At 50.2% G+C, this 21831-nt stretch overlaps 8 protein-coding genes across 8 annotated transcripts, besides 2 other annotated features; 4 read left to right on the top strand and 4 right to left on the bottom strand.

Annotated features, from left to right (window-relative positions):
* Nucleotides 1–99: 99 nt before the first annotated feature.
* Nucleotides 100–130: a microsatellite.
* Nucleotides 131–164: 34 nt separating this feature from the next.
* Nucleotides 165–2035, bottom strand: NFIA_104940 (NRAMP family metal ion transporter; the record flags this gene model as incomplete). Its single annotated transcript, XM_001266902.1, has 3 exons — nt 165–978; nt 1045–1316; nt 1382–2035. 3 exons carry the CDS (start codon nt 2033–2035, stop codon nt 165–167), a joined length of 1740 nt encoding a protein of 579 aa, XP_001266903.1.
* A 1655-nt stretch (nt 2036–3690) lies between these two features.
* NFIA_104930 (uncharacterized protein) lies at nt 3691–6391 on the top strand (the record flags this gene model as incomplete). The annotated part of the gene is made up of 3 exons (XM_001266901.1): nt 3691–4734; nt 4795–5387; nt 5446–6391. 3 exons carry the CDS (start codon nt 3691–3693, stop codon nt 6389–6391), a joined length of 2583 nt encoding a protein of 860 aa, XP_001266902.1.
* A 644-nt stretch (nt 6392–7035) lies between these two features.
* On the bottom strand, nt 7036–7817 carry NFIA_104920 (uncharacterized protein; the record flags this gene model as incomplete). Its single annotated transcript, XM_001266900.1, has 4 exons — nt 7036–7131; nt 7202–7263; nt 7337–7655; nt 7710–7817. 4 exons carry the CDS (start codon nt 7815–7817, stop codon nt 7036–7038), a joined length of 585 nt encoding a protein of 194 aa, XP_001266901.1.
* Nucleotides 7818–8233: 416 nt separating this feature from the next.
* Nucleotides 8234–8276: a microsatellite.
* Nucleotides 8277–8781: 505 nt separating this feature from the next.
* NFIA_104910 (3-ketoacyl-coA thiolase peroxisomal A precursor) lies at nt 8782–10179 on the top strand (the record flags this gene model as incomplete). Its single annotated transcript, XM_001266899.1, has 3 exons — nt 8782–8791; nt 8862–9312; nt 9381–10179. The coding sequence occupies 3 exons, from the start codon at nt 8782–8784 to the stop codon at nt 10177–10179; spliced, it is 1260 nt and encodes a 419-aa protein (XP_001266900.1).
* Nucleotides 10180–10371: 192 nt separating this feature from the next.
* On the bottom strand, nt 10372–11360 carry NFIA_104900 (RraA family protein; the record flags this gene model as incomplete). The annotated part of the gene is made up of 5 exons (XM_001266898.1): nt 10372–10548; nt 10611–10709; nt 10762–11081; nt 11161–11236; nt 11304–11360. The coding sequence occupies 5 exons, from the start codon at nt 11358–11360 to the stop codon at nt 10372–10374; spliced, it is 729 nt and encodes a 242-aa protein (XP_001266899.1).
* A 962-nt stretch (nt 11361–12322) lies between these two features.
* NFIA_104890 (arylamine N-acetyltransferase family protein) lies at nt 12323–13400 on the top strand (the record flags this gene model as incomplete). The annotated part of the gene is made up of 3 exons (XM_001266897.1): nt 12323–12732; nt 12789–12834; nt 12894–13400. The coding sequence occupies 3 exons, from the start codon at nt 12323–12325 to the stop codon at nt 13398–13400; spliced, it is 963 nt and encodes a 320-aa protein (XP_001266898.1).
* Nucleotides 13401–13692: 292 nt separating this feature from the next.
* NFIA_104880 (NADH dehydrogenase [ubiquinone] 1 alpha subcomplex subunit 1) lies at nt 13693–14100 on the bottom strand (the record flags this gene model as incomplete). Its single annotated transcript, XM_001266896.1, has 3 exons — nt 13693–13725; nt 13905–13997; nt 14053–14100. The coding sequence occupies 3 exons, from the start codon at nt 14098–14100 to the stop codon at nt 13693–13695; spliced, it is 174 nt and encodes a 57-aa protein (XP_001266897.1).
* A 695-nt stretch (nt 14101–14795) lies between these two features.
* NFIA_104870 (putative histone acetyltransferase) lies at nt 14796–18134 on the top strand (the record flags this gene model as incomplete). Its single annotated transcript, XM_001266895.1, has 4 exons — nt 14796–15286; nt 15356–15435; nt 15494–15541; nt 15613–18134. 4 exons carry the CDS (start codon nt 14796–14798, stop codon nt 18132–18134), a joined length of 3141 nt encoding a protein of 1046 aa, XP_001266896.1.
* Nucleotides 18135–21831: the final 3697 nt, after the last annotated feature.

Genomic DNA, 21831 nt, shown 5'->3' with positions numbered 1-21831 from the left:
TTTTTGTCTCTGTTCTACGAGACACTCTCGATTGCGCTCCTCCGGAGGTTATCATTCTATTATATAACACTTGGGAAGGTATCCTGAAATCTGCGTCGAAGTCGAAGTCTAAGTCTAAGTCTAAGTCTAATATCATGTAAGTCGAGGCAACGGTCAATTTTGTATCAGGCCTTGCCCAATCCGACAAGAACCAGCAACGCCACGTTCATCACCGCGATCACCAACCAGATCAGGATGGCTAGCGCAGAAACCAGAAAGTTATTTCGCATTTTGACTCCTTCGGACGGAATGTCCGCCTCATCTCCGCCAACGCGATCAGCTGGCACGGTCATATAACGGTTGCGGCAGGTGAAATAGATCAACGGTGCCGTCACGAAGGGTAGAATTACGCTCAGTACTACTTGACTGGCGGTAAGGGTCTTGTCTAACCCGTCCTTTCCCACAGCTGCTGCGATGATGATACTGGGAATGATACTGATGGATCGAGTAAAGAGTCTGCGAAGCCAGGGCCTGATCGTCCATTTCAGCATCCCCTCGCTCACCATCTGACCCGCCATAGTGCACACGATTCCCGCGGAAATGCCCGACAGGAGCAGTGCCAGCGCAAAGATCAAGCCGGCAGCCGGGGCTATGGAACTGGATAGTAAGTCGTGGATTCCCCAAAGGTCAGCGTCGTCAGCGCCGGAAGTCCCGTATAAAGAGGCACCGGCAACGATCAAGATGGAACTGTTTACAAAAAGAGCAAAGGTGAAAAGTGACAGCGATAACTCAATGATCGAGTACTTCATGCAGCCTCGGATGGCGTGGATGGACGGCCTATACTCGACCTTCCCGTCAGTGCTTCCAAGACAGACGGTCGGGTCCACATATCCCTTTGTGACATCGAACTCCTTCAATCGCGGCTGGACGACACCACTGCCAAGAAATATTGAGTGAGGCATGACCGTAGCACCGAGAATACCGCAGCTCTGGTACAAACTGGATGGAAAATAGCTTCAGTCAGTGCCATAAACCTTAACATAGCTTGCGCGGGAATCCACTCACCCCTTGGACTGTACTATGGCAGAAGATGGTAAATAGCCTCTAAACACATCGCGAACGGATTGTTCTTTGATAAGAGAAAGCTGTATACAGAAGCATATCACCACCCCCAGGACCAATGCCATAACAAAGTATTCGAAAAGTCGCAGCCCCCAGATGGATCCGTTGGGTCTATAGAAGATGAGAAGGAAGAGAACATCGGCGAGCGTGATGGCACATCCAGCAACCAGCGGAATTTTAAGAAGGAGGTTGAGAGCAATAGCTGAACCCACGACCTAGACACAAGATCAGTCAGGGCTTGGAGAGGGAAAGAAAGTACAGTCGAGTAGGCAGGCCATACCTCGGCAATGTCAGTCGCGACAATGGCGGCTTCTGACAAAAAGTACAGAATGTATACCAACCATTTAGGAAGATGTTCCCTACAATTCTCCGCCAGGTTGAGACCGGTCACACTTCCAAGCTTGATACACAGAGACTGCAAGAAAATGGCGAAGAGATTGGACAGCAGGACAATGAAAAGCAGCGCATATCGGAACTCTGCACCAGCAGCCACATCGGTGGCATAATTTCCGGGATCAATGTAAGCAACAGCAATCAAGAACCCGGGGCCCACGAAGCGAGCAAACTTGGCAAGACTCTGCCTGACATGGAAAATATGCGATGTGATTATTGAAGTGAATTCTGAATGACGGCGGGGTGATTCGCTGTGACTCTGGGGATTTTCGTACCCAGAGGCAGCAGCGATCACTCCGCCTAGCGTCTTCGTCTCCACTATCTCGGATTCGGTACAGTGTTGACTGTGTGGCTGAGAGTCTGTCTCCATGATGCCTTCTCCTGAGACTCCTCCCATCCCTGACGCATGCCTCCGGTGTACCTTGGAGTTGGCAATGCCGTTGAGATCATTTCGAGTAGTTATATCTGCATTCAACGCGGGAGGATTCTGGTTCCAGCCCGGATGCTCAAGAGTGTCGTCGGTTCGTGAGGGACAATTCATCGCTGGGCCGTGGTGCAGATCGTGCAGGCATCAGACCAATTGCCGAAGGATGATTAAGTATGCTTGACGCTCGTGCTTGGATATCCAAAGTGATTTATCTCATAGACGAATCTAGAATTGTCGATATACGTCGGAATCAAAGCTGAGGACCTGCGGGGAAGAAGGCCCGAAACTGCCCGATTGCGGTTGTTCGCTGGAGACAAATGCGCATCAATATCCTACATCCACGAGGTTGACGCTTGTAAATGATCAGAGGGATCGGCAGGATACAGCGAAGAATTTCGAATTTCTCGACACAGAAAGATAGGTAAAACTACGGCGTAAGGTAAGGTCAACGATGACGGCATGGTGGCCTAGCCTTTGCATCAGATTTTTAGTAATTTTTAGTAATGTCCGTCAGTTCCATACTAGGAATAATAAGGTTAAGATCAAGCACAGAAGCCATGAGGCCCGATGCAACAAAGTAAGATCGATCAAATATGCGGAAGGCTGAGTCGACTGCACTTAGTTGATATATCGATGGTACATAGTATGTATGTAGCAGATAAAGAAGATTAGTACTACAATGAGGGGAAGAAGTAGTAAGAGATCTACCACCATTGAGCCAACCCCGCGAACCACAAGATCGCACCGATGAAGCTTTGCCTTGGCGTCCGCATGTGGTTTTTCTAAATTTTTGTGGTATCTAGGTACGGAGTCTCCTACCTATCTCCTTACGCATTGTGACTTAGGACTGCAGACGAGTCAAGAATTGAGATCGAAATCTAGAACACTGAGACTTGTGACTGGATTGGTGATGAGGTCAAAGAACGCTTGAATATCATATTTAGTGGTGATGGCGCGCTAGAATATCATCAGTCTCAATATACCGTCATCAGACAGATGAACTAATCGATAGATCATAACAAAGTGACGACAGTCTCCAGTAACCTCGAGTGTATCTAGTCTAGGTGGTTGGGATTAAGACAAGCAATTATTGATCAATAATTGGTCATTATCAACATCATTATTTTTAATTTAGACACAAATTTACCTTGGTTTGTCGAGTCTTCTGATAGACTAGAGGTACTCCGTATTGATAAGTATTTCTCCCCCTCATGGTTGCCCCCAGCAACCTCACTTTCATTCTCTGTTTACTCCCTCCACCACCCTCGAATCCAGCCACTGTGCAACGGCGTTGGTGGATAAAGTTGGTGGATGAATGCTGCATGCGCCTGTTGGTCATCTTTGTCGACTCATCCGTCTGCTCACTTCCGGGACTGTCCACCTGGTGATCATTCTCTGTGCCGTGCTGGGTCTCGCTGTTCCTTTGATATCGCCGGCTTTTTATTACTTCCTGCTGTCTGCCCCCGTCGAGTCCTGACTTCAAGCAGATCTCACCTGCTCGCCAATGTCTTGCTTTTTCCCATCTTGCTGTGTCTTTCTTCTTGCTTGCAATTTGTGATTTTGTCGTTCGTTGCTCTTGTGCTTTCTTGTTCAATTGCTATTTGAATCGTTGCATTACTTCTTCTCACCTGCGACCGGAGCATCCTCATCACCGTAAGTTTACTCGCGTCCACCTATCCCGGTAGAAGCTCATCTTTTCATAAATTATTTGCAACATTGCTGACGGCTGTCGTTATGCTTTGGCTAGTTTCTGGTCAAAGGCGATAGAAATGGCTCCCAACATGCACCCCCCCGAGATCTTCGATGATGCCACCCGAAGTCATACCAAACTTGGGTTCCGAGCGATTCTCTCCAAAGCTCATAGACGAAACCAATCTGCGGACGATGCTATCCCTCCCAAGATTTTCCCCAGGTCCACACCGGCGGAAAGCGCGTCTTGGTCCCCAGCCGACCAGGCCTACCCTGCTCTAAACCAACATCCGCTGGGCGAAAGAGCCCACAACCGTGATGCGGCAGATGGCACTTCATTCCAGCAGAAGCCGTCTGAAAAGACAGGAAAAGCTGGTTTACACAAGAAGACGAAGAGTACCGTGTCGCTGAAATCGTTGAGAAACTACATGGAACGCAAGGAAAATAAATCCAGCAGTGCGCAGGAGGACGAGTCGTTGGGTTGGAAGCCTAAGAAGGCAAAGTCGGCAAACAGCCTCAGTGCCATCTTGAAACGATCACAGCGGGGCCGGAAGGCCGAAGGATCAAAAGACGTACGGGACAAAGAAAATCGAAGCCCCTCTGATCTGGTGGACTGCATGCCATCTCCTGTCTGGAACCCGTACGGGTCCGACTCCTTCCACAACCAGAGTGGAATGCCACAGTCCCCAAATAAGCGCCGAACATTGCAAGAAGAGGTTTCATTGTACACGCCCAAAGGCTATGGCCCAGCGCAACAGCGAAATTTTTATGATCACCATCAGCCCTCTCTCGCTAATCGCTCTGATGCCAAGCCTCGTCCGAAATCTGATAATCTTTCAGGAAATCGAAAGTTAAGGGAGGCACTGGGTGGTATCCAAACAGTGCCGCCTGACAAGCCAATTGCGGTTGATCAGCCTGAGACTGAGTCCCAGCGAGGCCAAGGGAGACCTCGTATGCGAAGGTCCGAATCGCACCCAGAGCCTGAGATGAAGCCAAATGCGAGCCCGAAGAAACCATCGCGCGTGCAGGCGGCAATCTCTGCCTTCAACGCGAAGGAGAAAGAAGCAGAAGTACAACGACGCTTGAACCCGAAGGACCTGGAAAGCGAATTCGAGAAGCTCCTTGTGAGTGAGCCTAAGAAGTACTACTCCCATCGGGGACGCACATGCTGACTGGTGACATAGGATGCGCGAAACATTCCCCACAATATGAGGGATAAAATGAGGGCGTTGGACACTAGCATCAAGGCTGACTTTATTCAAAAGGATAGAGCAGAGAACAACACCCCACAGAGCGCGGCTCCTTCCTCGGCCACTGATAGCACTGGTCGCCGAGGTCGCAAAAGCGAGTCAAAGGATGAGCGACAGAGTCATGACGGAAAAGGGTCACGATCAAGGTCCAGGAGTCGCGGCTTTACCTTTTCTAAAGGCGGCTCCTCACCTGGGAAAAAGCAGCGGCCTGAAAGCGGAAGCTTCTATCGGCGTCCAAAGTCTGTTGATTTGTCGCAGCCGGCGAGTGTCGCAAAAATCCTGACACCAGCGACGTCCACCGTGTCTCTCTCTGCTACAGCCAGTCGCGACACTGCTGCCGATCCATCGGACTTTGTCCACTATCTACGCGAGATACAAAAGCCTGAGATGATCGAGATTGGTAAGATACACAAGCTTCGTATCCTATTGCGCAATGAGACAGTCAACTGGGTTGATACTTTCATTGCCGATGGCGGTATGGACGAAATTGTCCAGTTGCTTTACAGGATAATGAAAGTTGAATGGCGGTACGTTCATGCGGTCCAATCTGATGTCTTTATGCCCAAATACTGATTTCTTTGTCAGGGAGGAACATGAGGACACTTTGCTTCATGAAACCCTCTTGTGCCTGAAAGCTCTCTGCACAACTTCTGTCGCATTGAAGCACCTGACCAAAATTGAGGCCGAACTCTTCCCAGCATTGTTGAAGATGTTATTTGATGAGGAAAAGAAAGGACCGAGCGAATACACCACTCGCAGCATCATCATGAATCTCCTTTTCACTCAGCTTGCTACCGCCTCCTCCGACGAGATGGCAACAGCATGCGCCTCACGGATCCTTTCTTACTTGCAGGATCCAAGTCCTTCGGAAAAAAACCAACCGCTCTCGTTCATTGCCAATATCTACCAGTCTCGCCCTTATCGAGTGTGGTGTAAGGAAGTCAGCAATGTAACCAAAGAGGTGTTTTGGATTTTTCTTCATCATCTCAATGTCATACCCATCGTCAAGTCCGACAAATCGCCATCAGAACTAGAGCAACAGACGTTCCGAGAGCGTCATTTTCCGGCACCTAGACCGCCTGTTCCCGCTGCGCCGTATGTAGGTGGGGTCGAATGGGATGCCACCAACTATCTCGCAGCGCATCTGGACCTGATGAACGGCCTCATTGCATGTATGCCATCTATCGAAGAACGAAACAAGTTGCGTTCAGAACTCCGCGCTTCTGGGTTTGAGAAGGTAATGGGCGGCAGTCTGAGAACATGCAAGGAGAAATTCTACTCCTCCGTCCACGATTGCCTCCGAACATGGACTGCAGCTGCGGTTGAGGATGGATGGCCGTACACATTCGTTCGGGAGGGTCCGCCTCGGCCAGAACCTGGATCCCCTGCTAAGTCCCCAGTCAAGGCCGGAGGTGGTAGCCCTAAGAAGGGTTTCCTTGACGAAAAACCTCCCAGGTTGGAGCTTGCACTGGACCTACCTTCCAACAATCAAGTTTCTCAGAAGGGGGATAACCTGGGCAATTGGCTGTGACAAGCTCATTTGGTGTTGCGGCATGCCAATTCATATTTCTGGCGAATCTGCTTTCATGAGTTCTGATGTCTTGATTCAATAAGTCATCGACTTTCTGTGAAGTCAACTCCATCATGCGATCATGACCCGGCGTTCTAGGTCCTACGTTTCTGTTGCTGTTACTCTCTGCTGCCTTTTTTCCCCTCTCATGAGCACTCCAGTCACTCGTTCTCATTCATCTGGGCTTGCTGGTTTTTGTCTTATTGGAGTAATTGGATATTGAACGGCGTTGGCATTTCTTTGGCGTTTTGGGCGCATCTGTCAGTTGAACTACGGCCATGGCGACACGACTTTAATGAAGCGACAGGGCCAACATGATGAGATTTCTCCTTTTTCCTTTTCAAACATATTGTCAGACGACAGCCAACTTTTATGACTTTGTTTTCTTTTGGACGTGCAACTCGTAGTTCAGATTGACACTGACCAAGTCAGAGCAGTATAGCGGAGGTTTCAAGCTTGTCAGGTAGGGAGTTGCCATGCTTCGGTAGTCTTTGCAGATAGTACATTGATTCATGCATATGGTACAATTATTATATACAGCAGTCTTAGACTGATCAGCAACTTTGCACAAGCGAGATTGCCAGCCGGTCTCCTATGGGTGATGTCTACTCCTGAGTAGTATCATCAGCTCTCCTGAGAGGGTGTGGGGGCGGAGGAGTCGAGAATGTATCCTTAAGACCGGAGAAGAACGCCCGTCGAATCTGATTTTGTAGATCAAGAGGGTTAGCAACCAACCTCTCAGCAGTATATCAGTACGAGGGAAACGCCTACCTCATCGAACGGACTTCCCCTCTCATCCCACTCCATAAACAACAAAGCATATATCAAAACAACTATAAGAGACAAGTCACATTAGCGCTATCCTTTCCTTTCTAGCCTTCCCCGGACCAAAACAGAAAAACTTACATCCGATCACCCCCCACTGAATCAACTTTGTCGCCTTGACCCACTTAGGCCGAGCAAACTTGAGCGCCGCGCGCCGTCGGTACTTGCGCTCGAGCCGGAACTGGTGTTTCGGGGAAAGCTTGGACATATCCGGGGGCCATTGGCGCTTTGGCTTGTAGGGGCTGTAGTAGGGGGCCGGTTCGCCGTCGAGGGGTGGTTCCGGGGGGATTGTGTGGTCGGTGTCGGGTTTCGAGGTGAGGCGGAATGGGGATGATGAGACGGGGGCTGAGTGGGAGAATGGTCGGGATAGAGCTGGTTGTGAGAGAGGGTTCGGGTTCTGCTAGACGGTGGTTAGAGAGTGGAATGACGAGAGGAGGGATAAAGAAGATCGTACGCTGCAAATTGGTCGGGATGGCCTTAATGAGGAGGGTTGGATGTGGGTTGATGGGGAGGGGGATGCGCGTGTGGCTGTTGCCAGGCTGCGCAGGATCTGGGAGCGCATTGTGCAGTGGTTATGTTAGGGGAAATGTAATGGATCAATGGAGGTGAAGTGAACGAGGTTTGGTGAGCTACTGTCACTGTCTATTGAGACCTTGTGGAGGTGGTCGGGACTTTTTTGATACTATCAGTATTGGATGCGGAGAGAAAAAGATGTCGGGGATTCCGCTGCCGACTCTCCGCTCGGGTTGATGCTTGATCTACATATAGTATGGTGTGGTCAATTGTGATTGCCTTTATGATACCTTAATAAATCATTGAAAGGAGGTTGAGTAGAGGAAGCTTCAACTAGAAGACTAATCTGCCGCAGTAACATCATCTCACATGATGGAGTATTTATTTGGTTCAGAGTACCTATTATTCTAAGATTATTAGACCTTTTCAGGTACCATCACAATAAGACTCAACTTTGTCAGCACTACTAGTTATCTAACTAACTAACTAGTTAACTAGTTAACTAACTTAGAGAGTAGATTATATAACAAGTCCAGTCAAAGTAGTGTATAATAATGGATATGAGATGGCAATCACAAGACCATGTATAACCAGTATCGAAATAGCTGAGGAACTCGGATCAATTGACGACAAGCTTGAATGGCATAATTAGATATTGCCTAGGCTCCAAGACACCAGAGAAGATCATCTGCACTCTCATCTGCTGATGGGTGATTCTTCACATGAAAATTAAGAGACACACTCCTCGCCGGAAATCCCGTGACTCTAGTTCTTAGCCGGAACAACATTGATGCGGCTGGACCTCGGTACTTTCACAGGTTTTGGATACAACGAACACTGCAAAGGGTAACAAGACCGAGAGACTTGGTGATTACTCCACGTCGGGTTTTTCTGGGGTTATAAAGGGGACTCCCCAGTTTAGCATCTCTTTCGTATCCCATACTTTTTGAAGAGCTCTACTTTGTTGTCCTTTGGTCTCTTTTCATATACCCTTGGTTTCTATTGACGTCATCATGTCTTCTGGTAAGTCGGGTACTCTTTCACCTCGGTCGACTAAGATATACTGATTACTGACTACGTTGGGGATTCACAGCTCAACAGCGTCTTTCTCAAGTCTCCTCCCACTTCACGTCGGGAGGCAAGAAGGGTGTCGCCGCCATCACCGAGAAGCATCCCGATGATATCGTTGTCACATGTGCCCTGCGTACTGCCCTGACCAAGGGTGGAAAGGGTGGTTTCAAGGATACCGCTGCCGCTGATCTGTTGGCCGGTGTTTTCAAGGGCGTCATCGACCGCAGTGGCATCGACCCCAAGGTGGTGGAAGATGTTGCTGTTGGTTCCGTCCTTGCCCCTGGTGGCGGTGCCACCGAGTTCCGTGCTGCTGCCCTTGTTGCCGGCTTCCCCGAGTCGACTGCTGTCAAGAGCTTGAACAGACAGTGCTCCAGTGGTCTTCAGGCCATTGTGGACATGGCCAACGCGATCAAGTCCGGCATGATTGAAGTTGGTATTGGTGCAGGTGTGGAGAGCATGTCCTCTCAGTACGGGTAGGTCGAACCATTCCTTTGCAAAGCGGCAAAAAGGCCCGAATGCTGACAAAACGTTCGTCCCGTAGACCTGGTGCCGTTACCGAGTTCTCTGAGCTCCTCGAGAGCCACCCCGAGTCCGCCAACTGCAAGGTCCCCATGGGTGTCTTGTCAGAACAGATGGCTAAGGACCGTAACATCTCTCGCGCCGTCCAAGATGCTTTCGCTGCCTCTTCATACCAGAAGGCTGTCAAGGCTCAGAAGGCCGGTCTCTTCAACGAGGAGATTGTTCCTCTCCAGGTCAAGTGGACTGATCCCAAGACCGGCGAGGAGAAGACCATTACCGTCAAGGCCGACGATGGCATCCGTGACGGCATCACCCCCGAGTCTCTCGGCAAGATCCGTCCCGCTTTCGCCAAGGATGGTTCCATCCACGCCGGTAACGCCTCTCAGATCTCCGACGGTGCTGCCGCCGTGCTGCTGATGAAGCGTTCCACCGCTGAGCGCCTCGGCCAGAAGATCATCGGCAAGTATGTTGCCGCCAGCGTTGTCGGTGTCAAGCCACTGCTCATGGGTATCGGCCCCTGGAAGGCCATCCCCGTCGCCCTTGAGAAGGCTGGCATCACCAAGGACGAGGTTGACATCTATGAGATCAACGAGGCCTTTGCTTCCCAGTGTGTGTGGTGTGTCAACGAGCTTGGCCTGCCCCACGAGAAGATCAACCCCAAGGGAGGTGCTATCGCCTTTGGCCACCCTCTCGGCTGCACCGGTGCTAGGCAGATCAGCACCCTTCTGACAGAGCTGAAGCGCACCAACAAGAAGGTCGGTGTCACCAGCATGTGTGTGGGTACGGGTATGGGTATGGCCGCTGTCTGGGTCGCCGAATAAACAAAAAGAAGGAATGAGCTGGTTTCATTGCTTTTCTTTCCTGCATTTCTTTGTATAGCGATGACATATATCATGTTACTACCTTCTTGATTGTATTGAATACTTGTTCGAATACCAATGATATGATGTTTCGCCATTTATATGATCGCTCGTCCTATATATAACGCCTGTAGATACCTCCCTGGGAATTTCTCAAACCTTCGTACGGAACTGCTTGAACGCATCAAAGACACTCATTCCCTGAGACACGGCGTCCTTGACCTTGTCATCCATGGCCACTAATTTCGGCATGATTTCCAGCACCTGATCCAGGAGTTCTCGAGGAATAGCAACCACGCCTTCCAAAGGATCACAGAAAATAATATCGCCCTGCAAACAAACAACGTCAGCATCATCATCCACACTGATTTCCTACCTACAGAAAATCATACCGGGGAAACAGTCACACCCCCAACATCAACCGGCACATCCCTGGCCCCCGGCTTCGCCTCCGCACCCGACCCAACCGTCGACGTCCCCTTCGCCCAAACCTACATCAATCAGCCCCAACACCCGCGATCCAGAATTGGGAAGGACACAAACCGGCAGCTTGCACTCATTAATCTCCGCTAGATCCCGCACACGCCCGTTCACCAGCACTCCGCGCACACCCAGGACCTTCATCCGAACGGCCATAATCCCACCGAGGACGGCGCAGTGCTGGTCTGCGGGCTGCTCGAGCACGGCGATGGTGCCTGGCTTGGCGAAGTCGACCCAGTGCGTGCCTGCTGGGAAGCCGTGGGAGTCCCCAGGTTCGGCACTTGGTGGGATGCGGTCGTCCTTGGAGATGAACTTGAAGGTTGATGCTGGGGCGATGATTTTGGGTTGTGTTGCGTTGCGGCCTATCGAGGGGGAGAAGGGGGCTGGGTTGTCTGTTAGCTTCGCTTACCAAGAGAGTACTGGTAAGATGGAAATTGATGCTAGACCGAGAGGTCTCCTTACTGAAGTCGGCCAGGTGCCCTGCTCGGGCGGCTGTTCCTGCCGGGAGTTTCTGTAGTTTGAGGAGAGCATCTGATACCTGGATTTTGGGTGGTTAGCCGAAGCTTCCTAGAGATCTAGAGGGATGATCGTAGTTTGGATCATACATCGCATGCAGAGTATTTCTGCAGTTCGGCCAGTTTCTGGTCGATCGAGCTGGACATGGTGCGTCTTTGGACCTGGGAGGGTGGGACGTGGAATGGGTTGACGATCAGCCGTGGTCGACGAGTAGGATGGGAAGGGAGAATTTCAAAGATAACGTGTTTCCACGACACGAAGTTCATGAAGAAGCCACCCTATATGTTTTCTAAACTATGAATGAGATCGCGCTGCGATGAAAATGGAGACTCCGAGGTGGGGAGGCAAGGTGTTAGATGCAACGTCCGTTTGTCCGTTGCTCGGAACAGTCTTCTTGCTGAGAACGTCCTTATTCGAGATGCATTAGTATATAGAATATGACTATGTGCTCTGATCCTTTCGAATAAGAACCGTGTGTAGTGTCTATCGAAGACTAGTTAAATCAAGCATTCATCGTCAGATGTCTCCCATTCATGATACTGACAGCCGAGGATCTGATAACCCATCTTTATCGTCTAGAATCAAGGTACTTCTGTCCAGAGGATCCATGATATCATCCAAGACTACCTTAGGAAACATGTTTTCCATCCGAATACCGAGTACTTATGCACGGACAGATCTGTCATGCTCATTTGATACCAATCTCAATGGTCCTTCTGAATATATTCATGAGCCATCTCATCATTCTGCCGCGGAGTTAAGACGCGGGGAAGCAGCACTATACAGGCACCGTCAACGCGATTGTCATACAGGCGTCGATTTTTGCTAAAACAATCAGGATAAATAGTGCTTGAACCATACTAATCAATTATTTGAAACACTCGTCTCTTGTCAACAGATATCTTCTCCCGACCACATCAGCTCGCCTCTAATCGGCGACCGAGGGGTGGACCTTGGCGGCTTCACCCGCCAAATCTGGATCTGTTCATCTGACAAATAATCGCTTTGTAATGACCGACTCTGAATACGAGACCATCTTGGCTCTGAGTATAATGTCAATAAGATAACCTGTTTCTTCCTCAAGGTCTCATATATCATCGCTCCCATCATGGCATCGTCACCGTCTACATATACTCCCGATCAGATAGATGCCTATCTACAGCGCATCGGGTACGCCGACTCCGCCAGCACATCTGGAATCACCAGGTACCAACATCTCCAGCAATGCATCGAGAAAGATCCGCTGGCCGCATTGACCGAGCTGCAGAGGCGGCACCTGGGCGCCATCCCATGGGGCAATTCAGGTCTGCATTACTCCCAACTCCGCGCCATCTCCATCCATCCAACGAGTGTATTTGAAAAGTTGGTCGTTCGCAAACTAGACGGGTACTGCATGGAAAACACCAACCTGCTTTATGTCGTCCTACGGTCATTGGGGTACCAGGTCTATCCCACGGGAGGCCGAGTTAGTCGCGCGGCAGCGGCTGGGAACAATGCGGCGGTCGGATACCTGGCGCTGTATGTTCCTTGATCTCCTAGATCTGTAGAGTCGCATTCGCTGACGAAGGGCGCAGTGGACATATGGTTCTAATCGTGACCATTGGCGGCCAGAAGTACATGGTAAGGTGTTTCCCGCTGAGAATCTTATCGCGAACAGCTACTAACTGAGCTCGCAAAAGGTCGACGTTGGGTTCGGCAGCAATGGCCCTACCCGTCCGCTGCCAATGAAGGAAAACGAGGTCGCGGTCTGTATTGCGCCCAGCGAGATGCGTCTGATCAAGGACAGCATCCCCGACTCCGTCGACAAGAACCAGAAGCTCTGGATCTACCAGGTCAGGTATAACCCGGAAAGCGAATGGATACCGATGTACTCCTTCTCGGAAGTTGAATTCCTGCCACAGGACTTTGCTGTGATGAACTTTGCGACAAGCCAGAATCCGACCAGCTGGTTTACCCAGGCGTTTGTCTGCACCAAGGTGATTCTGAATGAGGACGGACTCGAACCCCGAGGTATATATGTGATGTTTGGAAAAGAAGTCAAGAAAAGGCTGGGTAAGGAGACACAAGTTGTGGCCACACTAGCAAATGAAAATGATCGGAGACAAGCGCTGGCGAAGTATTTCGATATGCACTTCCAGGACTATGACGTTGAAGGAATACAGGGCTTGAGCTCCCAGATCAAATAGAATTCTTTTGACAATTGAAACCTAGCTTTGCAGCGTTTCGCTTGCCCAGTGATATTGTACAAACGACGTCGTTCTAGGACCGTAGCGTGGATATTGATTTAGGAAATGCAAGCGAACACAAGCTAAAACAAATGGTGTAAAGACATGACGCGGAGACACGTTGCCGTGACTTAGAAAATCCGTTTCTCAAGCTGTAAAGAAGTGAGCATCTCGCATTCAACCACAAATAAACGCATCGAGCTGACGATATGACATACCTTCCATGGGTTGCTGACATCGAATCCCTTTGGCGCTACGGCATTGCCTGACTGGCCTCGTAAAGTTCCTGTGATTCTCAAGTCTCTTTCCATCACTATGGCAGATATATATCGTCAGCTTCCGGAGCCTCGACTGGGCAAACAAGGAGGAATATTGCAAGCATTGCAAGCAGTAGGTCACGCACTTTGCTAGATGCATATTAGCCTTTCTCACTCGGTCGCAAGCCACAGGTCAAGAAGCACTTACTCTGTCCCACAGATCCTTGTTCCACCGCGCCTTTTTCCCTTCGTTTCCAAAGTACTTCGCAGCAGTGAGGCCGGCACCGGTCACGCCGAACATCTGTCACGATCCATCAGTAACTCGTGCTCGCATGCTCGGAGTTGCGGATACACACAGCGATGATGATCCCATAGGGGATGAGGGCTTCGAAAGGGACACCCATTTTATGAAATACAAATTCTCAATTCGTTGCAAGATCAGAAGAAGCCTCGAAGAGATTGAGCCAGGTGTCAACGGACAGATTCAATTGCGAAAAAGCAGACCAGAATGATCCCCAGTGTCGTTGTGCCCGCTTGATTCCGCCGACGTCGAGGTCTGGCGGACTTCCCAATACGGTTTAGCCCGGTCGAGGTCAATCTGGATGAGTCAGCAACTCCGTGAACCTCACTGAAAGAGAAGGGGCGTGAAGCGGCGGCAGATGGCTTTGGAAGCTGAATAACTCCACAAACGGTGTTTCCGCTGCGAATATACGCGTTGGTCATTGCTCTACTCTCGCATATCTACTAGCGCCTCTAATATCACGGTTCCAGTCCCTTCATTATACGCGTTGTTTGCTTGTTGTCTCGGCCGCCTCCTTCCAGCGACTCCAACTCCGCGCTTGTCTTGCGCGCGCATTCGTCTCCGACGCTTGATTACGACGTATGCTACGATTTGACCGATTGGCCCTTTGAATTGTTGGGATACTGCCTTTAAATCAGCTCGCCGTTTTGTTCCCCATGTCCCGTTTATGCGCGGCCAGATGATTGTTCGCCCTAGCGGGAAGCTTCTATAGCCTCAACTTCTCATTCAAACATCGCGAAACCTTGGTAGATCTGTGAAACACAATCGCTCAAACTGGCGACTACGGCGACCTACACCATGCCGGCGACCGTGCTGCCGGCCATCGACGATCCAGATACTAGACCGCCGGCGGATATGGTGGACAGTGATCAGGATGCAGAAGGGGAAGAGGAAACCGACCTCTATGAGATGGACCAGCAGCTACAGAATGCAGTTCATCGGGCATACTCTGGGGAGAACGCCGACGGGGATCAGGATGCCGATTACGACGAAGACGAAGATGCAGAGGGTGAACCGGATACGGAGCTGAACATCAACGGGGATAATGATGATGCAGAACTGGTTGGTGCCGCCAAGATGCCGGACACAGCCGGCTCTCTTGACAACGATGATGCCGCTTCTGCGGGTGTCGATGCAGAAGATGATCCGGCGTTTGAGAATCCAAGTGACAGCGATGCACCCGCTGCCTCTCCAAGCAGTTCAGAATCGGAGGCCGATGAGGAGTGGGAGGCTGAGAGTAATAGCCGGGAGGATGCAGAGGTGGATACCACTGTCCGCGGCAATTGCATGTGAGTTCATTGTTCTCCCCATGTCCACCCTCTTGTGATCTGGTCTTGATGCTGAGACGGGAAATGTAGCTTTTGTGGTCAAGACGAGGATAATGATCCTAGCGAGGAATTTGAAGAGTATTTAACATGCGCCGTCTGTGGTGACCATTGTACGTTGCATCTTCCGAGCAAATCTTGAAGAATTGTCGCTGATACAACTCTCCACAGCTCATCGACAATGTGCACGCGAACAAAATGCACTCGACGAGACACAAGGTATGTTTTAAAGTGACTTGCCTTCTCTACCTGGTTTCGTCGCGCTTTGCCCCGAGACTGACATTGTACAGATGCCGGTCAATGGAGATGCCCTACTTGCGTTCGGGAGAAATTGCAGCCAAGTACTGAGCAGAATGGTACAACCCCGCGACAACCTCGTCAAAAGAAGATGCGCAGAGAACTTTTACCGGCACACACTGGAGAGAAAGATTCTGGTTTCCACTCAATTTTCAGCACCGTGGACGTCAGCGATGAGCTCTTGACCAGCTCCAGATCATTGCGAAAAAGGAAAGCCTCGTCGACCGACGTGGGAGAACCCACACCTGGACTTCGAAAATTGCGACGGCAGTCATCAATGCGATCCGCTCGAGCTGAGTCCCGAGACCAGGGCTTTGGAAATACAGACGGCCAGTCCCCGGTGCGTACCCGTTCTCGGCGAACGCGCGGCGAGGAAAAGGATACCTGCCGCGTGGTTCTGAGGCAATTTGGGAGACTGGTTCTTGCTTTTCGACTCAACGAAAACAAAGTGTCCAAGATCCTCAATTCTCGAAGCCGGTCACAACTCAGAGGCAGAAGAACGCCTAAGCCGCCACCAGCGGTACAAGAACCTCTGTCCCATTTTGCTCCCATTACACCTGCACCCTACATCTCCCCCTTCTACTCATTCAACGACCGCGAAACAGACGAATCAAAATCAAAGCCATACGGCGGTATTCTGTCGGATGCGGATGCGGACACCTCAAGAACCCTGCCAACACACGCAGATCGTGAAAGGTTCGAGATCGCGCGACAAAAGGCCGAAGAGGAATGGCAAAGGAAGCTTTTGGAAGCTGAGAACAGCGGAGAAGCCGTCCCACACGCTTCACAGAAGCTTTCGGGTCCTCCGTCCCGAATTAAATACATTAACTTTGGAGGATACGAGATTGAGACCTGGTATGCAGCTCCTTATCCCGAAGAATACAGTCGCAACCGGGTGCTCTACATATGCGAGTTTTGCTTGAAATACATGAATTCCGACTATGTCGCCTGGCGGCACAAGCTGAAATGCCCTGCAAAACATCCGCCGGGAGATGAAATCTACCGTGATGGTTCCATCTCAATATTCGAGGTCGACGGGCGAAAGAATCCAGTCTACTGCCAGAATCTTTGCTTGCTCGCTAAATTGTTCTTGGGATCCAAAACGCTCTACTACGATGTGGAGCCGTTCCTGTTCTATGTTATGACTGAATTCGACGATCTGGGCTGCCACTTTGTCGGCTATTTCAGCAAGGAGAAACGGCCCAGTTCGGCAAACAACGTTTCGTGCATCCTCACACTGCCCATCCATCAAAGAAAAGGCTATGGGAATTTGCTTATCGACTTCTCATACCTGCTCACTCGTATTGAAGGTAAGACTGGCTCGCCAGAGAAACCTCTTTCCGACATGGGCCTGGTATCCTATCGCAACTACTGGCGATTGATACTGTCGTATCAATTACGAAACCAAAAAACTCCTATCAGCATCGCGGAACTCTCAGAGCGAACAGGCATGACGGCCGATGATGTGGTCTCTGGTTTGGAAGGGTTACGCGCCCTTGTCAGGGATCCAATTACCAAAACCTACGCTTTGCGACTCGACTGCAAATATTTTGAGGAGTGTATTCGGAACTGGGAGGAGAAAGGCTACGTTCAGCTGAACCCTGATGCTTTGGTCTGGACACCATACATCATGGGTCGCAGCAATCAGTCACAATTCGACCGGGCTCCATTGCACACCGTTGCACAGAGAGAAGACCCGGAAGAGGAGGAAGGCGAAGAAGTCAAGAAGGCCGATGGTGCAGTCATTCCAACGGCCAGCTGGACGGGACACGCCGATTCTGGGGGTCGTTCGACTGTGGCCGCTGGGCCCCCTTCAACCCAAGCGCTCTCTAACACCAGCGGTTTCCATCACCTATCGACTGCTACAGCGAGTTCGAGTACCTCTGCTCCCTCCGACCCTGCCGCTGGCATTCCTCCTTCTCGGTTTGAGATTTATCCTCCTGTTCAAGCTCCTGTGTTCAAACGAAAACCGGGACGACCCTTTGGCAGTAAGAGCGTGTTCAAGGCGGGCGGGACCCCGACAAGTGCCCGGGCAAGCGGTCGCGGTACTCCCCGCCGAACCTCAATGTTGGCCTCGGCGGCGACCCCTACTTCGAATCCAGGTAGTGTTCGGCGGGGTCGGAGCGCCAAGCTGATGGACTCACCTGTTCCAGAGCCGTCCGTCGCGAAGACTAATGGACTTGTAAATGGCGAGCAGCATTTGCAGGATGGATCCGAAGAAGCGCAAGACACAGAACCTCAGGATGCTGCACCGTCCGAGCCAGAAGCAGGCACCCCTAATCACACTCTCAATGGAACTCGCAGTTCGGGCGCCGTTGTAGCCAAGGCAAATGCCGATGTCTCTCTTTCCGACGGCCCGATTACACCAAAAGGAAGGGGAGTTGAGAACAGAGGGAAACTATCGCGGTCAGCAAGCCGGAAATCGATCGTGGAGATGATCCCAGATCATGACGCGCCTCAGGAAAACAACATTGCTGATACAGACGCCGATGGCGACGCAGTCATGCAAACATGACAATCCTTGAAAACCAGATAGTAAATGGGATGGCAAAACACGAGCGGTAAGAATATTCGGTCTCCAAAGGCGCTTGACGACGTATTTGCATTGGGCGTTATTTGAGTTCATGCAGGAGGGTTCCTCGCTTCAATCACTTGTTTTTTCTTATTCTTTTCATGTATCCTTCTCATCAAGCAAGGAGTAGGCTGAGCATTTGGCGTTTCGGTCATCGCTTCATTCACAGCGCTGTTTTGGCACGTCATGCGCTGACTCTTGCCCTATCTAATTCGGCTATCGCTGTCTTTTTTCGTTGCTGCATGTCATGGTCGAGGAGATTCTGTTCTAGAGGACGTATTCATAGGTTTCGGTTCTCTATGATGGCAGCTTTGAGTGGTGCTCTGCTCTATCAGCATTTGTGTAGCATATACCAACGAAGCCAATCTTACATTTGTCCAGCGGATACGATCGTAGTGACCAAGGAGGGCATGCATTTCACCACAGGCGTTTAAATAAGGTGCTCATATCTTAGATTCAGGATCACCAGTATCTAGATATTATTGGTACATCGCTTCATCACTATGCACCTACTTATTTAGTACCCGAGAGACCTAGAAGTAAGCGTGATGCCCTAAAATCAAGGCAGTGCAGTGCACTGCTCTCGCTGTGCGACGTTGGGTACTGTGGTAGACAAGTGTCGTATAGCAGAGCAGGTAAGGAAGGCCTATCTGATCTATCCGCTCATTCAACAGTCATACACTTAAGACGTTACTACTGGTACCTTTTTTCCAAGTTTTTGTTTGAGCCACACAGAGACGAACAGTAACGGTCGAGGCCAGGCCTAAGCATTGCGGGCGACTCCGCCTTGGTTTAGCTGCAGTCTGCAGATCAAGACCCTCATGTGGAGTGGGAATATGGGTACCGTTGCCCGCAGCCCAAGAACCAGGAAATGAGTGTGGTTTTGACTTTTTTTTTCCTTCGATCGTCTTGCATATGGAGATGAATGCAGGATACTAAGGTAGGTATGCTAGTGGTACGGAGTACTTCAAGCCCATGCAGGAGCCAGGAAGCAGGATGGCAACACCAAGATTCTCAGCCGGGGCGCATTGAATCACAGACATAGGCAGTGCAGAGTATAGACTACACATATCAAGACCGCAGAAATAAAATGTACATTTACTGCTAAGGCCACACCGTACATAAACTCTAACTATTTGCGACAGGTCTAAGATGTCCCCTGTGTCTAAGGAGCAAGGATTCGATGGTTAGTATGCTCTTTCGTCGGTTGCCTTTTCCGGGGCTCGATGTCAAAGAATTGAGACTTCGCATGATCCTTGATCGGTTTTTGACCCATCTGTTGGGTTTTGTGATCAGTCATAGTGTCCTTTTCCTTTTCCGCCGAGTCTATGGAGAGCTCCGTAAGCCTTTCGGGATTTGGACCTGTTCATCATCTTTCTTGTGCTCCCTTCAGTTCACGAAGTCCTTTACGGGGTATGTTTAGATAAATATATAGCAGGGTAATTTGACCCTGCAAATCACTTCTTGCTGACACCGATGAGAAGCACATAAGCAGAACAGGCTGGTCGTTGTTAACTGTTCTCCGTGGATACTTGGTGGGTTCTATGGAAAAAGCGCCAAGTTAGCTGCGAATGCAATACCTTACTTACCTGGTAAAACCGGACCTCCAATGACTGCTATTTAAACCACGAATCTGACTCTTTTAAAGACTGGAACTCGCAGGTTAGTCCAGAGGACAAGTGTAAACGGAGATCCAGTGGAACAGGGGGTGGACAATTCGAGTTGTGTGTGCCATTGTGCTAGACCAGCTGGAGCGCCGATGAAGTCCGCGACAGTTCATCCTGCAGCTTTTTGATCCCCACTTCATTATGTAGAAGGACAAAAGTAGAAGCCGGCATAATTAAAAGATTAAAAATCGTTCGTCGCTCGATTTGAGTCCAGAGTGTTCGTTTATTTTTCTTTCTGCTCTTTTCTTTTTCTCCCCTTCTTTTCCCACCGTTTCCCTTCTCCCCTATTGTCTCGTCCTCGACTTGTTCAGGAGTTGACAGCGTAGGAAGAAAAAGTTCTGAAACTTTGTTGTGGTCTCCTATCCACGGTGCAGATCGCAAAGCCTTGGCCGGAGCTGTTTTCCAAACGAAAAAGGCCGAAAATACTGATATCTCGCGCGCCATGGATCAACAGTCCACAATGATGGCTGTGCTCGTATGCAGCATGTTACGGCATTGCAACGTGGTTCGCGCGGGTACGGTAGGATTTTGACCAACTGCGAACACAACGACAATAATGGCGTCCAGAAAGTGTTTGTTTCCAGGAATCAGTCAACTGCAATATGAATATTGGTCAGTGCTTGATAACCTTGTGTCTTTAACTTAATTATACCGCAGCATCCCGTCGTCCCGACCCTTGAGAGTCACTGTCACCCGTCATAACTGCCCAGCCCCCAAAATGTCAGTTTATGGATCATCTGTTCTTCCTGAATTTGTTGTATTATTATCGTGATTGCTTTCGTCCCATTTCCTGGAATGGAGATCATCGTTCAGCGGCGTGATATTGTTGAATCCTCTGCGGTCCGCCGAATTCTCATTTGTCACGGTGTTTTACATATGCAGGAATTGGCCCATGCCACCCTTGCGCGTTTGTCGCCAATAGCAATGTCCTCGCTTGCGCTCAGATGGGACTAATACTGCCATGTCTGCATATTCACGTCAACGTTGGGTTTCCTGGATTTACACAAAGCGGTCCATCGATTCCATCGTCGTCAACCAGCGCCGGAATTTGCTGCTAATGAAGGGACCAAACTGTGATGAGCCAGCGCAGTGAGGCCAAAATTTCGAGAGCGGCTATTGTGGATTTCCTGCTATTCTAAGTACTCTTGCAGGTGAGGACAGCTGAGTGCAGCTGCAGGATCCGTATTTGTCAGGGACGCTGGCACGTTGACCTTGTGAGAGGTGAATTCTGAAGGTCAATCGACCAAAGAAAACCTCGTCCGTTGTATGGGAAAGAGAAATGTGTAATACTCAGCCGCACTGTCGGTATTGCGACTCCCAGACGCAGCGTGCATGAAGGACCTGCACCCCTGGGGGGGGGAAGGCCAGCGTAGCTCAGCTCTATTTCAGTAAGGTCAGCATCTCGACTGCAGAGAATCAATCTCACACTTTGACCACATACTACTGCACTCGGGTGGTTCGTCGATCAAGAGATCTGTCGTTTTGCATCATATTGACTTTCTTGACCCCTTAGCCTCGTCGATTTAGCTGCATGCACTAGGAGCTGAACTATCCTCTCAGCCACTGTGTTTTGCGTGCAGCCATCGCATCCTGCATGTCAAGAGAAGCCAATGTGATATATCCACCAAGCTAGATCCCTAGGACCCAAGCTAAGATCATGCGAGTTTTGGCCATTTGCGGCCTGACCTTCATTGCACAAACTGCGCGGTGAGAAAAAGGCACCCGGCTCCCACTTTCTACTCCAGACTTCTGGTGAAACTGTTCGTCACTCCCTCTATATGACCAGCAAAGTCTTGTTGGCCGATTTCCGATTAACCCCTTATCCCCACGCAAGGATTCCCTTGCATGCAGACTGTTTCCCCGACGCAGCCGAACCGGTATTTTGTCTAGACTAACGGTGATCGAGTTGAGAACAGTGGAGCTCATTGGGGTGAAAGGAAGAGGGCTTCACTTGGTTCAGCCGTAAGCGAAGA

The sequence above is a fragment of the Aspergillus fischeri genome, genomic scaffold, assembly GCF_000149645.3.
Source record: "Aspergillus fischeri NRRL 181 1099437636245 genomic scaffold, whole genome shotgun sequence".
In the NCBI taxonomy this organism is placed as follows: domain Eukaryota; kingdom Fungi; phylum Ascomycota; class Eurotiomycetes; order Eurotiales; family Aspergillaceae; genus Aspergillus; species Aspergillus fischeri.
This window is presented reverse-complemented; position numbering and strand designations above follow the sequence as displayed.